This window comes from Conger conger, chromosome 15, assembly GCF_963514075.1.
Source record: "Conger conger chromosome 15, fConCon1.1, whole genome shotgun sequence".
Lineage (NCBI taxonomy): Eukaryota > Metazoa > Chordata > Actinopteri > Anguilliformes > Congridae > Conger > Conger conger.
This window is the reverse complement of record NC_083774.1, coordinates 41248577-41261693: the sequence shown is the minus strand read 5'-3', so window position 1 is coordinate 41261693 and position 13117 is coordinate 41248577. Positions and strand designations below refer to the sequence as shown.

At 42.0% G+C, this 13117-nt stretch overlaps 1 protein-coding gene across 7 annotated transcripts in view; it reads right to left on the bottom strand.

Moving 5' to 3' along the window:
* The window catches only part of LOC133111320 (NACHT, LRR and PYD domains-containing protein 12-like), a 212159-nt gene that overhangs the window by 147226 nt on the left and 51816 nt on the right, over positions 1 to 13117 (bottom strand). For 6 of the 7 annotated variants that reach the window (XM_061221537.1, XM_061221536.1, XM_061221540.1 and 3 more), the window contains 2 exons: positions 11958 to 12131; positions 7753 to 7926 (listed from right to left, as the gene is read on the bottom strand). The exons of the other annotated variant lie outside the window; for it this stretch is intronic. In XM_061221537.1, the coding sequence (XP_061077521.1) occupies positions 7753 to 7926; positions 11958 to 12131 (348 nt within the window). The remainder of the gene's footprint in view (positions 1 to 7752; positions 7927 to 11957; positions 12132 to 13117) is intronic. 7 annotated transcript variants of the gene reach the window in all.

Below are 13117 nucleotides of genomic sequence, written 5' to 3'. Positions count from 1 at the left end.
AAGAGGTGTGTTTTGAGTCTGCGTCGAAATAGGGGGAGGGATTCTGCTGTCCTGACAGTGGTAGGCAAGTCATTCCACCACTGAGGAACCAGAACGAAAAACAGGCGTGAACGTGCAGCTCGACCGCCAGGTGCCCGTAGAGAGGGAACCGTAAGGCGACCAGAGCTGGCAGACCGGAGTGGTCTAGCTGGGGAGTAGGGAGTGATCAGTTATATCATAAAGAGTTCATAGAAATTTTTTTAATTCATGCGAGGTCAGATGGCATGCATTCCGAAACAAATAGCTGATATTGACTCAATTACAGCCTTGCAGACAACTTTGCAATCTGTGATGGCTGAGATGACTTCAATGAATCGGCTTTTAGAAGACTTAGAGGCAGAAATACAGTGCCCTCCATAATGTTTGGAACAAAGACCAATCATTTATTTCAACAATTAGAGATTCATAATAAAAAAATCACATGTGGTTAAATTGTTCGATTTTAATAAAGGGCAGTTCATACATTCTGGTTTCACAATGCAGAAATTACAGCAGTGTTTATGCATAGTCTCCCCATTTCAGGGAACCATGATGTTTATTTCATAATCCGTTCAGCCATTTTTGAGAACTATATTTTTGCCGGGACTATACCTAACCAGTGCCGTCTTGAACTACTTCTTAGTAGCGGGGGGGGGGGGGGGGGGGGGGTTGTATCTAAAATAGATGAGATTGGCAAGTATTAATCAGCATATTACTTTGTAGTCAGAATAAATTGATATATATCAGAGGAAAACAGCTTCCAGACGTCAACTGTTGCCGGTTTCGCTTTGTTTAGACTAGCAGTAGTGCATTCAAGATGAACAATCCTTTGTAAAGAGCATATCCAAAATGTATTCATGCATACATCAGGTGTTATCCAATGCTGCAGAATTGTTTTTTTTCCAGATGTAAAGCCAGCAAATAACATTTTCTGTTGGGTAATTCTAAGGTTAAGATCAGAATAATCACTAAGCAAACAGACATGGATTGGAAACAAAATTAATCTTAAGCAATAAGGGCAAAACGAGTTGACATGTTTCCAAAAGATTTTCATAGATGGACAGTCCCAAAACATGCGCCCGGAGTATTAGCATTGCAAAACTGACAGTAGTAATTGGGTTGTAACTTTGGCACCTTCGTTAGGGTGTGGCATAGGCCCTGTGGATGACTTTGAAATGAATAGCTTGAATTGAGATTGGACCATACTGTACTCCAATTTGGGCGGAAACCTAATTCACCAAGCTCTCGACTCCATTTGGCTTCTACTGCAATTGGTTTTTTGATCGCCTCCAATAGTTTACAGTAACTTTTAGATACGCATCCACCTGAGGTTGGAGTGGGCTCAATCCTATGTGTCATAGGGTGGGTTGGAAGTGGAGAGCTCCATGGCACTGTATGCCTTTAGAGCAGATCTCAGTGTAAATAAAAAAATGTGAGGATACTGGAAGAGCAAACTTAGTTTGAAGGTGTTGGAATGTAAATAGGCCATCATCGCCACATAGGTCCCCCAAAGTGTTAAAGTCACCCACAGCAGTTAAAGTCAAGGAAATCGCACCACGGATACACCTAACCCATTTCCAAAAAACCCCAGACCCAACCGACCACGATCAGAACTCTCACACCCTAGGCCCTGTAAAAGGGTTTTAAAATGGGCTTTTGGGATAGAACATCATGGATTACTTACATTAATATTATTTGCTTTTGTTAGGGAAAATGCCCTCTAACCTTTCACAGATGTGCATCGTCTCATTAAACAGATCCACTGTCAAACAATGATAGCTATACTTGAGTTTAACTTTCGTATTTATTTGCAAAGAAATAACAGGAAGTGAGAAAGTTTACCGTAAGACTTAAAAACTGTTTTCTCCCAGAAGGGGGGGCTTTACCAAAACAAAAAGATATGAAGCTGGCCACGATCATTTATCAGTATTTTCTCATCTGATCACCCCTTGTTGACCTTGCTGTAAGACTGGAATGTGCTAGCTACCCCCTCCTAGGAGAACATTAAGGTCAAAGGCTGTCTGTCTGCTGGGAGAGAGACAGAGAGAGACTCCTAGTAAGCACTTAATTCAGAAAGTGGTCTAATGGTAATAAGGATTAAAAATAAAAGGTTATTTAACGTGATTGTCTTTGTTAACACACATTTAAGTCAACTAAGAAGCAATTAAGAAAATGTCCCTCCTTTTATCATTTCATCTACTCACTCACATAATAATTGATTTAGCACAGAGAACACAGACAACAGAACCCACTTCTAAAAAATGTATCATGGCTCCAGGAAGATGAATATGCCTTCTTCCACTCAAACGTTTGGTGGAGGTACATGAATCACTCTGCACAGGAACAAGCTAAAATAACCACAGACTGCTATATTTGTGCTATAATGCCTCACTCCACTGCTTCCCCTACCTTTCTTTTAGCCCAACCATATTCCCAGAATAAATCATTAGAGCTAGCTTGCTCAGTAGGAAATGCTGCACACAGCACTGCCCCACCCAACACCACACAACCAGGTATGCTGATGTAACCCACACTAAGTTGGTAAGGTAGTGATGGGGTTCCTTTAAGAAGTTTTTGCCACATTTTAGGCTATTTTCTGCGGTAGCGTCACAGTTTACGGCAATAGTAAGGAGGGCAGCATAAATGCACTGGTAGAGCATGTGCGCGCCAGAAAGTAAGTGTGCAGACTTGCAGGGGTTACATAAAGAAAAACTCGCACTGATGCTTATAATTTTCCTTCAAAATAAGACAATTCTAGACTCAACATTTAAATATGGAAATCTGTCAAAAATACGGTTTTGATTCAGAGTGCACGAGTTAGCAAAGAGATACGGTTGAACGAGGTGCAAAAGGCATTTCATGACCTGGATGAAGTTGTGAAAATTGAAAGAATAGATAGTGAGCTTTCAGATGCTATCCTCTGTCAGTTCAGAGAGTACATTACCCCTATGCTGCTAGAGCATGGACAGTCGCACAATGGGTGGGAAGTTTTGCGGATAGATCAGAATAGACCTAGAGGGGCAGGGGCATCAGAACCTAGGGTTATATGTCCCCAAGAACTGAGGCGTATGGTTGATGACATGGCAGTGACATTCCAAGAGCAGCTATAAGTCAACTGTCAGAACCACGAGGTGGCATTAGGGGACCAGTAACTTCTACACCAAAGTGCAGCCCTACCGCAGTACTTCCAACTGATAGAGATGAAGCGCAAAGTAATGATGATGGTGCTTCTCGCCAAGCTAATGTCGAAAAAGGGAATTTTTCAGTACCTCTCCCTGCAGATGTGCAGCGCGTGATTGTGGAACACATTGTAAAACATTCATCTGAATCTCATGTGGCTACTAAGCGAAAACTACGGGTGTTTTCCGGAAATGTGCCAAAGCCTTCCACTGAAGTGGATTTCAGTATCTGGCGTTTGCATGCTAGGCAAATAATCAATGATGCAAGTCTTCCGGAGAGCCAGCAGCGTAGAATTATCCTTGACAGCCTGCTTTCTCCGGCCCTAAATGTTGCTTTGTGTGCAGGTGAGGATGCTTCACCAAGAGTATACATGCAAGAGCTAGATAGTTCTTATGGTAATGTAACTGGTGGAGAAGAGCTATACATCCAGTTTCTGGAAACTCACCAAAATACTGGTGAGAAAGCCTCAGACTACCTCCGCAGACTTCAGATTCTATTACAGGAAGTGGTAGAAAGAAACGGGTTGGAGAATCGACGCGCAGATTCTCAGTTGTTAAAACAGTTTGTTTGTGGTTGCTGGGATGACACGTTAATAGCCATGTTGCATTTGAAAGATTCTTTGGTGGAACCACATAAGAAAGATCCTGCTTTCTCAGAGCTTTTAAGAGAGGTCAGGTCCTATGAACAGGAAAATCACCTGAAAGAAACGAGGAAGAAACGGCACCTAGGGTCTAGCACAACAAAAGTGCACACAAAGATTCATGTGAACCAAGACCATGCCTCTGAAAGCATGCACGACCCCCATCAAAACTGTTCCTCCACTGGAGAACAATTAGAGGAAAGAATTAGACAACTTGAGATTGAAGTGGCAGATGCTAAATCTGCGCAGGTAGCTCACATGCCTAGAAATGAGAAGGCTACTCGCAAGTATAAACAGAATGCACAAAGTACCAGCACAGCAGAAGATGCTTCATTATCGGCCTGCCCCCAGGCTTTGGGAAAGCGCCCTAGATTAAAGAAATTCTGCTACAGGTGTGGGGAGGAATCTCATTTGCTGCAACACTGTTCCAATCCTGTGAATGCCAGTCTAGTTCAACAGAAGTTGTGTGAGCGATATCATGATAGACAGCCACAACAGTCTTCAGCACAACCCCAGAGCTTGGATTTAAACATGTAGGAGCTCCTGTGGAGGAACGATCAGGAGCTCCTTATCAAATAAGTTCCTTATGCTCCAGTCACTGTGTGTCTAAGACCCAAGAGAGTGAAGGCTCAGATGTTACTGACGTTCCGAGTGGCTTAGTAGGAGTTTCTTGTGAAGGTGTAGCTTGGCTTGACGGCGTCCAATGCAATTGTTTAATTGATACTGGGTCACAAGTGACTATTTTATCACAGTCGTTTTATCAACAACACTTTGCTCACAGAGAATTGTGCTCTAGTGGTGATTTGCTTCGCATTGAAGGTGCAGCTGGGCAGGTGGTGCCTTACTTGGGTTATATTGAAGTGGAGGTGCAGTTTCCTAAAAGTGTTTGTGGGACAGGAAGGAGATTTTCTGTGTTAGTTTTAGTGAGTCCTGATCAGTCGTATAATGAGAAAATCCCTCTTCTGGTAGGCACCAATATTCTCAGACACCTTATCCAGGACTGTAAGAGAGAAGGGGGCTCAGAATTTCTCAATTTGCTTCCCATTCAAACTAATTGGGCTGCGGCTTATCAAGCTTTTTGTCAGAAACAGAAACCCGCTCTGGAGCATGTCAAGACACTGCACGTGAAACTGAGCAGTAAGGTACCTGTTTGCATTAAAAAGAATGAAGTCTGCAAGCGCAAGGGCATCTGTCATAATAACTCAATAGGTGGTGAATTCAAGGCAGTGGTGGGAGAGCCTCAACAGCATTCTTTTCCAGGGGGATTGCTCGTCCATGATCAAATTGGTGATGTAAAACCCACAATACATTCAGACTCTCTGTGAGAAATGTCTCCAACCGTGACCTCATCCTTGCCCCAAAATCCGTTATTGCAGAATGCTCACCTGTAGATTGGATCAGGCCATTACCCATTGCATGTGCTAACCACGATAATAACAAGGCTATCGATGCAGAGGCAGTGCATTCTTTGTTGTCGGTTCCTACCAAAAAGACATGTATGCCTACTACAGAAATATCCACCATAGAGTTGGACTTTGAGGGCAGTCCCATTTCAGCTGAATACAAGAAGTATATATTGGAAAGGATTAATAAAGAGGTACCCCAAGCCTTTTCTCAACATGATCTGGATATAGGAAACTTGTCTGGGGTTACGCATAAAATTGAGCTGGAGCATCATGTTCCCTTTAAAGAGCGCACAAGACGTGTGTCACCGGCTGATTTTGATGACTTGAAACACCATTTGCAGGAATTGCTTACATGCGGCATCATAGAGGAGTCTAACAGCCCGTATGCCTCACCAATAGTTCTTATGCGTAAGAAAAACGGTGACCTTAGAATGGTGGTAGACTACCGCAAGCTGAACAACTTAACCAAAAAAGATGCCTATCCCATACCTCGTATCGAGGACACTTTTGCCCTTCTCTCTGGTTCTAAGTGGGTTACAGTGTTAGACCTCAAGAGTGGTTATTACCAACTTGAGCTAGAGCCTGCAGATTGCCCCAAGACCGCCTTTACGACTCCCTTTGGGACATGGCAATTCCGCAGGATGCCCCAGGGCCTCACTAACTCACCCGCCACGTTCCAAAGGACAATGGAAAAAGTGATGGCAGGGATCAACCTTCAAGAGGTTATTGCATTTCTTGATGATTTGATCATTTTTTCTGACACACTAGAAGAACACGAAGAGAGATTGATGAAAGTGCTGAGACGGATTACAAGCTTTGGAATGAAGTTGTCTCCGACTAAATGTAAATTTTTCCAGACATCAGTGAGGTATCTAGGACATGTCATATCCGCACAGGGGATTCAGCCAGATCCAGACAAAGTCGCAGCTGTCAAAAATTGGCCAAGACCTACATCCGTGAAGGAGCTGAGAGCTTTTCTTGGATTTACAGGTTATTATAGGCGATTTGTATGTGACTATTCTCAGATAGTAAGACCCCTTAATGATCTCTTGAAAGGAGAGTTTTCCACTAGACAAAAGGGGCTTAGCTACAAACAGAGAACTAGGTCTCAGTCACTGGATGGAAGATGGACAGCAACCTGCCAAGCAGCCTTTGAAACAATTGTGAGCAAATTAATTTCTGCACCGGTGCTGGGTTTTGCTAACTGGAGGCTACCATATGTACTCCACACTGACGCAAGCACGACAGGATTGGGGGCGGCTTTGTATCAGGTTCAGGACAGTCAGACAAGGGTGATAGCATATGCTAGTCGTGGTCTCACCAAGAGTGAGAAGAACTACCCAGCTCACAAATGAGAATTTCTTGCCCTGAAGTGGGCTGTTAGTGAGAAATTTCATGATTATTTGTATGGTGCCAGTTTCAAAGTGCTCACTGACAATAACCCACTCACATACATGTTGACAAGTGCCAAACTAGATGCCACCAGTCACAGGTGGCTTGCTGCTGTTTCCATGTATGATTTTGACATTCATTATAAGTCTGCAATTACATGCCTCTCATATTAGGTAGGCATTTGTCTATATTATTATAAAGAAATTGCTTTTGGTCGAAACAGTGTATTAATACTTAATCATATAAATGGCGGGCCAAAGCTGTTACTGCTAGCTGCTAATTAGATGCAAGTAAGCAACATGTTATTCTTGGTTGAAAATGTGAAATGCGTGGGTTATAAAGTTCACGATATAACATCAGGACCAAAAGAAATGGTAGAGTCTTATGCATGTTAATTAAAGAGCATGTATGTTAAAACTATATTAAAAATATCAATCATCGGGAGTTGTACATGGCTAGTACAGTTGCTAGCTATTTTGGGTTTTTAATTAACGGAATAGACCATAGAAACCAAACATATCAAGACACCCTGACAATTTGTTTCATGAAAGATGTTTTTGAGTGAATCTTCAGTGCATCCAAAGTTGAGGATGGTGGCACATTTATGACACCCCTTTTTGGTGGTGTCAAAATATGCATGAATTGACTTTATTGCATTATTCATGAGCTATATTGTCATTGTTAATCACCAGATTGTCATTTTTTTATAGGACTCAGGTCTCTCATAAGACTTCCACAGACAAAAATGAGTTTACTTTTTTGAGATATGATGCCTCGAAAATGGCTTGTTGTGAAAAATGAAATGATATTTCATTATCTTTGAAATTAAATAAGAATGGTTTTTGACAGCATATTTGAATACTCACAAGATACCCAATATGAAATGATTTGGCAGTTTCCTTGTAGAATTATGGCCATTTTGAGCAACTTTTTAAGTGATGGCCCCCTAAATTTTAGAAGGTTCTTACACAATAACGAAAAACGAGTATGAAGCTGAAACAAATAAAAAATCTGAAACTTTGCCGAACAGATGCCGCGGTGCACTTTGGAGTGGCCCTGTTCTATTTCCTCACATTGGACTCCTTTTTGGTTGAAGGGGTTTGTGCTCGTACTCACCCCAGTCTCTGTAGTTTACAGTGTGGGTCCTCCAGTCCAGCAGAGAGCGCTCTCACTCCTGAATCCTGCAGGTTGTTGCCTCTGAGCTCTAGGTCTCTCAGCACTGAGTGAGGAGAGCGCAGGACTGAGGCCAGAACATCACAGCAGCCCTCTGTGAGATTACACCGACCCAGCCTGCAGGGAAATCACACACGCAAGCACACATGCATGCGCACACACACAGACACACACACACACACTTCAGCTTCAGTCCTGTCCACAGTAAGTAAATTCGCAGATTTGTTTACTTTAATGTTAAGTTCATGTTTGTACTGATCAGCTGATTTTAACAGCATCCACCTTTCTAGAAACTAATGTTTCCCTGAGGATATACCAGCCTTTCTTCAATAGGTCACCAGGAGACTGATGCATTAGGACCTATCCAAGTTGTAATTTGGCGTAAAATCAAAGATATTAAAATATATATATTTTTTAATTTGTTAAAGATAGTCCTCCAGATGACGTTTCACCTATGTTTGTATGGTTTGTAGTTAATTCTGGGACATTTGTCTTTCCAAAAAATCTAGAGGCTACCATTATGTTATTGTCTCAGTTTTATTTATTTTTGCCTTATTTATCTTTGTTGGTTTCTTTGACTTTGGGGATCCTCTTTTGCAGGTGTGGATTTTGGTATGGGCGACATGGGCTGCCTGCCAGCCAATAGTCCCCCGGCCACCCCCAAACCCCACACAGGGTAACATGCACTTTCAACATACATCCATATGTTTTATTAAACACTTAACATTGTTCACTAGTCAAGGAACACATTCTCAATGAAAATTTTAGGCAACAGCGCTTGAATAATTTTTAAAAGTAATTTTGCCAACCCGGAAGTGGCTGACCCATGCTGGGACCCCCTGGTTGGCCAGCCTGTACCCCCGGACACCACAATATCATGTCATCCCTGCAGGGAGTCATTTAGGAAATTTGATGGTACTGAGTACACCGCAGAAGTGCAGTTTCACAATTCTCATTATCCCTTTGCGAACTTTTGTGAATTGAAAAAACAAAATATGTAAGGAATCCCCACATACAGTGAGAGCAATAATTATTTGATCCCTTGCTGATTTTGTACATTTGCCCACTTACAAAGAATGGAACTGTGTAGAATTTATATTATAGGTACATTTTAACATTGAGAGACAGAATATCACAAAATAATCCACAATAACAACATCATATACCTTTTATAAATTTAATATCATATTTTCACATGAAATAAGTATTTGATCCATAGAACAATAGGACTTAATACTTGGTGGAGAAACCTTTGTTGGCTAGCACAGAGGTCAGACGTTTGTTGTAGTTTTTCACCAGGTTTGCACAGATCTTGGGAGGGATTTTGGTCCACTCCTCTTTGCAGATCCTCTCCAAATCCTTAAGGTTCCGAGGCTGTCGCTTGGCAACTCAAAGCTTCAGCTCCCTCCACAGATTTTCGATGGGATTTAGGTCTGGAGACTGGCTAGGCCACTCCAGGACCTTAATATGCTTCTTTTTGAGCCACTCCTTGGCCTTGGCCGTATATTTTGGGTCATTGTCATGTTGGAAGACCCATCCACGACCCATTTTCAGTGCTCTCACTGAAAAATTTCCTGGTACATGGCCCCATTCATCCTCCCCTCGATACGGTGAAGTCGTCCTGTCCCCTTAGCTGAGAAACACCCCCAAAGCATAAGGTTTCCACCTCCATACTTCACAGTGGGAATGGTGTTCTTGGGGTTGTACTCAGCATTTCTCTTCCTCCAAACATGGCAAGTCGAGTTTATGTCAAATAGCTCTATTTTGGTCTCATCTGACCACATCACCTTCTCCCAAGCCTCCTCTGGATCATCCAGGTGTTCTTTGGCAAACTTCAGACGGGCCTGTACATGTGCCTTCTTCAGCAGAGGAACCTTGTGTGCGCGGCAGGATTTTAATCCTTTACGGTGTAGTGTTACTGATGGTTCTCTTCGTGACTGTGGTCCCAACTGCCTTCAGGTCATTAACAAGATCCTCCTGTGTAGTACTGGGCTGATCCCTGACCTTTCTCATGATCATTGATATCCCACGAGGCGAGATCTTGCGTGGAGCCCCAGACCGAGGGAGATTGGCGGTGACTTTGTGTTTCTTCCATTTTCTAATAATTGCTCCAACAGTTGTTAACTTCTCACCAATCTGCTTTGCCTGTTTTCTTGGAGCCCATCCCAGCTTTGTGCAGGTCTACAATTTTGTCCCTAATGTCCTTAGACAGCTCCTTTGTCTTGGCCATGGTGGAAACGATGGAATCTGATTGATTGTGTGGGCAGGTGTCTTTTATACAGCTACATAACGATGTAACCAGTTGACACAGGTGTTTTGGGTAATGAGTTGAGATTAGGAGTGCTTCTTAATGGCAAACTAACTGGTCTGTGGGAGCCAGAATTATTGCTGATTGGTAGGGGATCAAATACTTATTTCATGCATAAATATGATAATAAATTTATAAAATTTATATGATGTTGTTATTGTGGATTGTTTTGTGATATTCTGTCTCTCAATGTTAAAATGTACCTATGATTACAATTCTACACAGTTCCATTCTTTGTAAGTGGGCAAAACTACAAAATCAGCAAGGGATCAAATAATTATTGCTTTTACTGTAATTTCACCCCAAGTTGCGTGAATTGCAGGGGGAACAAATGATGAAAGAGCAAATAATTATAAACATTCATACAAAATTTAGTGGCATTTTTTTACTGGTTATGTAGACACAAACCTGAGCTACATGAGGAATTCCAGGTTGTTAAATGTGTGCTCTTTCCTGCAGTCGGCATCTGAGACCGAGGAACTGTGAGTGAGCTGTGGTCGAGCCAGAGGGAGCTGAAAGCAGGAGAGCTGGAAAGCTTTCTGAGTGTTGACATTACTATTCCAGCATTATGTTTCTTAGTTTGCTTTTTTCATAGGTGCTTTATCAAGCTGATCATGCCTCCCAATTCTCTGCCTTAATGAGGGACAGGTACGACTGTCTTTGTAACGTTTTTAATTTTTTGTCCGTGTTATGTAGTGTGGTGTAATATTTTTTGTATTTATTGTATGTTTGGGTGTATTGTACAATATGATAAACATGAAATAAAAATGCATTAAAAAAGGAGATGAACTGAATGCTACATAAATATCATTGATTGAAAAATTGATGGTTATATGAAATTAGACTCTTTAAATGTTGTGCTGCCCTGATAACAGATCAGTGCCCCACAGAACTGCAGAAGCACTGACAGCACCATGGAGAGCTGCCATACTCCTGCCACGGGGCCTAAGGGAAGACCAATATTATCCCATTGAATTGGCCAGGACCATGGAGCGCTCCTCACACCTCACACAAGTGGCCAGCATTTCCCCCAACAAGCAGGAGCCACAGGTGTGCTGCACTGCTGATCAGCCTGCAGCAGTCTTAAGCAGGAGCAGAGGCTGTTTGGCTTGGACTTCTCACGAGTAAAAATCACCGAAATCACTGTAGCTGTCACAAACGGTACTTTACTTCAAAAAGACAATGTACTTGAAAGTATTAGTTTAATAATAAAAGATTATTTTAGCCCTAAAAGACTTGTTGTTTTGGGCTATTGCATTTATTCTTGCTTGGTACAGCATATGAAGCTGCCATAGAAACCAATCCTATCAAGACTCCCTGACAATTTGTTTCATGAAAGATGTTTTTGAGTGAATCTTCAACGTATCCAAAGTTGAGGATGGTGGCACATTTATGACACCCGTTTTCAGGAGTTTAAAAATATGCATTATTCACGAGTTATATTGTCGTTGTTAATCATCAGATTGTCATTTTTTGACCCAGGTCTCTGAGACTTCCACAGACAAAAATCTGTTTACTTTTTTGAGATATGATGCCTGGAAAATGGCTTCTTGTGGAAAATAAAATTACATTTAAGGCCCAATATCTTTGAAATTAAATAAGAAGAATGTTTTTGACAACAGATTTGAATACTCCCAAGATAGCACATATGAAATATGGCCATTTCATGCAACTTTGCACTTTTAAAGTGATGGCCCCCTAAATTTTAGAAGGTTCTTGTACAAAAACATAAAAGGAGTAAGAAGCTGAAAGCATCATAAAATGTTTTTTTGGAATGGTCTTGTTCTATTTTCTCACACTGGACCTCTTTTTGCTTGAAGGGGTTTCTGCTTGTACTCACCCCAGTATCTCTAGTTTACAGTGTGGGTCCTCCAGTCCAGCAGAGAGCGCTCTCACTCCTGAATCCTGCAGGTTGTTGAAATCGAGCTGTAGGTCTCTCAACTCTGAGTGAGGAGAGTGCAGGACTGAGGCCAGAACATCACAGCAGCCCTCTGTGAGATTACAATGACCCAGCCTGCAGGGAAATCACACACGCAAGCACACATGCATGCACACACACACACACACACACTTCATGTTCAGTCCTGTCCACAGTCATGTTTGTACTGATCAGCTGATGTTAACAGCATCCACGTTTCTACAAACTAATGTTTCCCTGAGGATATACCAGCCTTTCTTCAACAGGTCACCAGGAGACTGATGCATTAGGACCTATCCAAGTTATAATTTGGTATAAAATCAAAGACCAAAAATATATTTTAAAATTTGTTACAGATAGTCCTCCAGATGACGTTTCACCTATGTTTATATGGTTTGTCCAAAAAAACCATTATGTTATTGTCTAATAGTTTTTTTTTTTGCTTTATCTTTGTTGGTTTCTTTGACTTTGGGGATCCTCTTTTGCAGGTGTGGATTTTTGTATGGACGACATGGGCAGCCTGCCAGCCGATAGTCCCCCGGCCACCCCGAAACCCCACACAGGGTAACATGCACTTTTAATATACATGCATACGTTTCATTAAACGCGTACCATTGTTAGCTAGTCAACTAACACATTCTCAATGACAATTTTAGGCAACACCGCTTAAATAATGAAAAAAGTTATTTGTGAAGTGGCTGACTTAGCAAACCGAGGCACACTGGGAGCTCCCTGGTTGGCCAGCCTGTACCCCCGGACACCACAATATCATGTCATCCCCGCATGGAGTGGGCGCCCTGAGTCTAGTTTGTGAGCTAGGCAGGCTGCCTGAAGGTCTTCCACTCAGAAGCATGAGATGGGGAGGGGGGCGGAGGGAGGTTGACGTCAGGTCTCCCCACTGGAAACCCGAGGTAGGGGGGAGGGAGCAAGTGAATCTATCAAATAATGCACCTCTAGCTTTGTACAGCAATTAGTAAAATCAGTCACATCGTAAATGCTACCAAATAATAATAATATTCATTCATAATACTGTGAATATATAGTTTCACAATTGTTGCATTTTTTCTGGTTTGCGTGATATC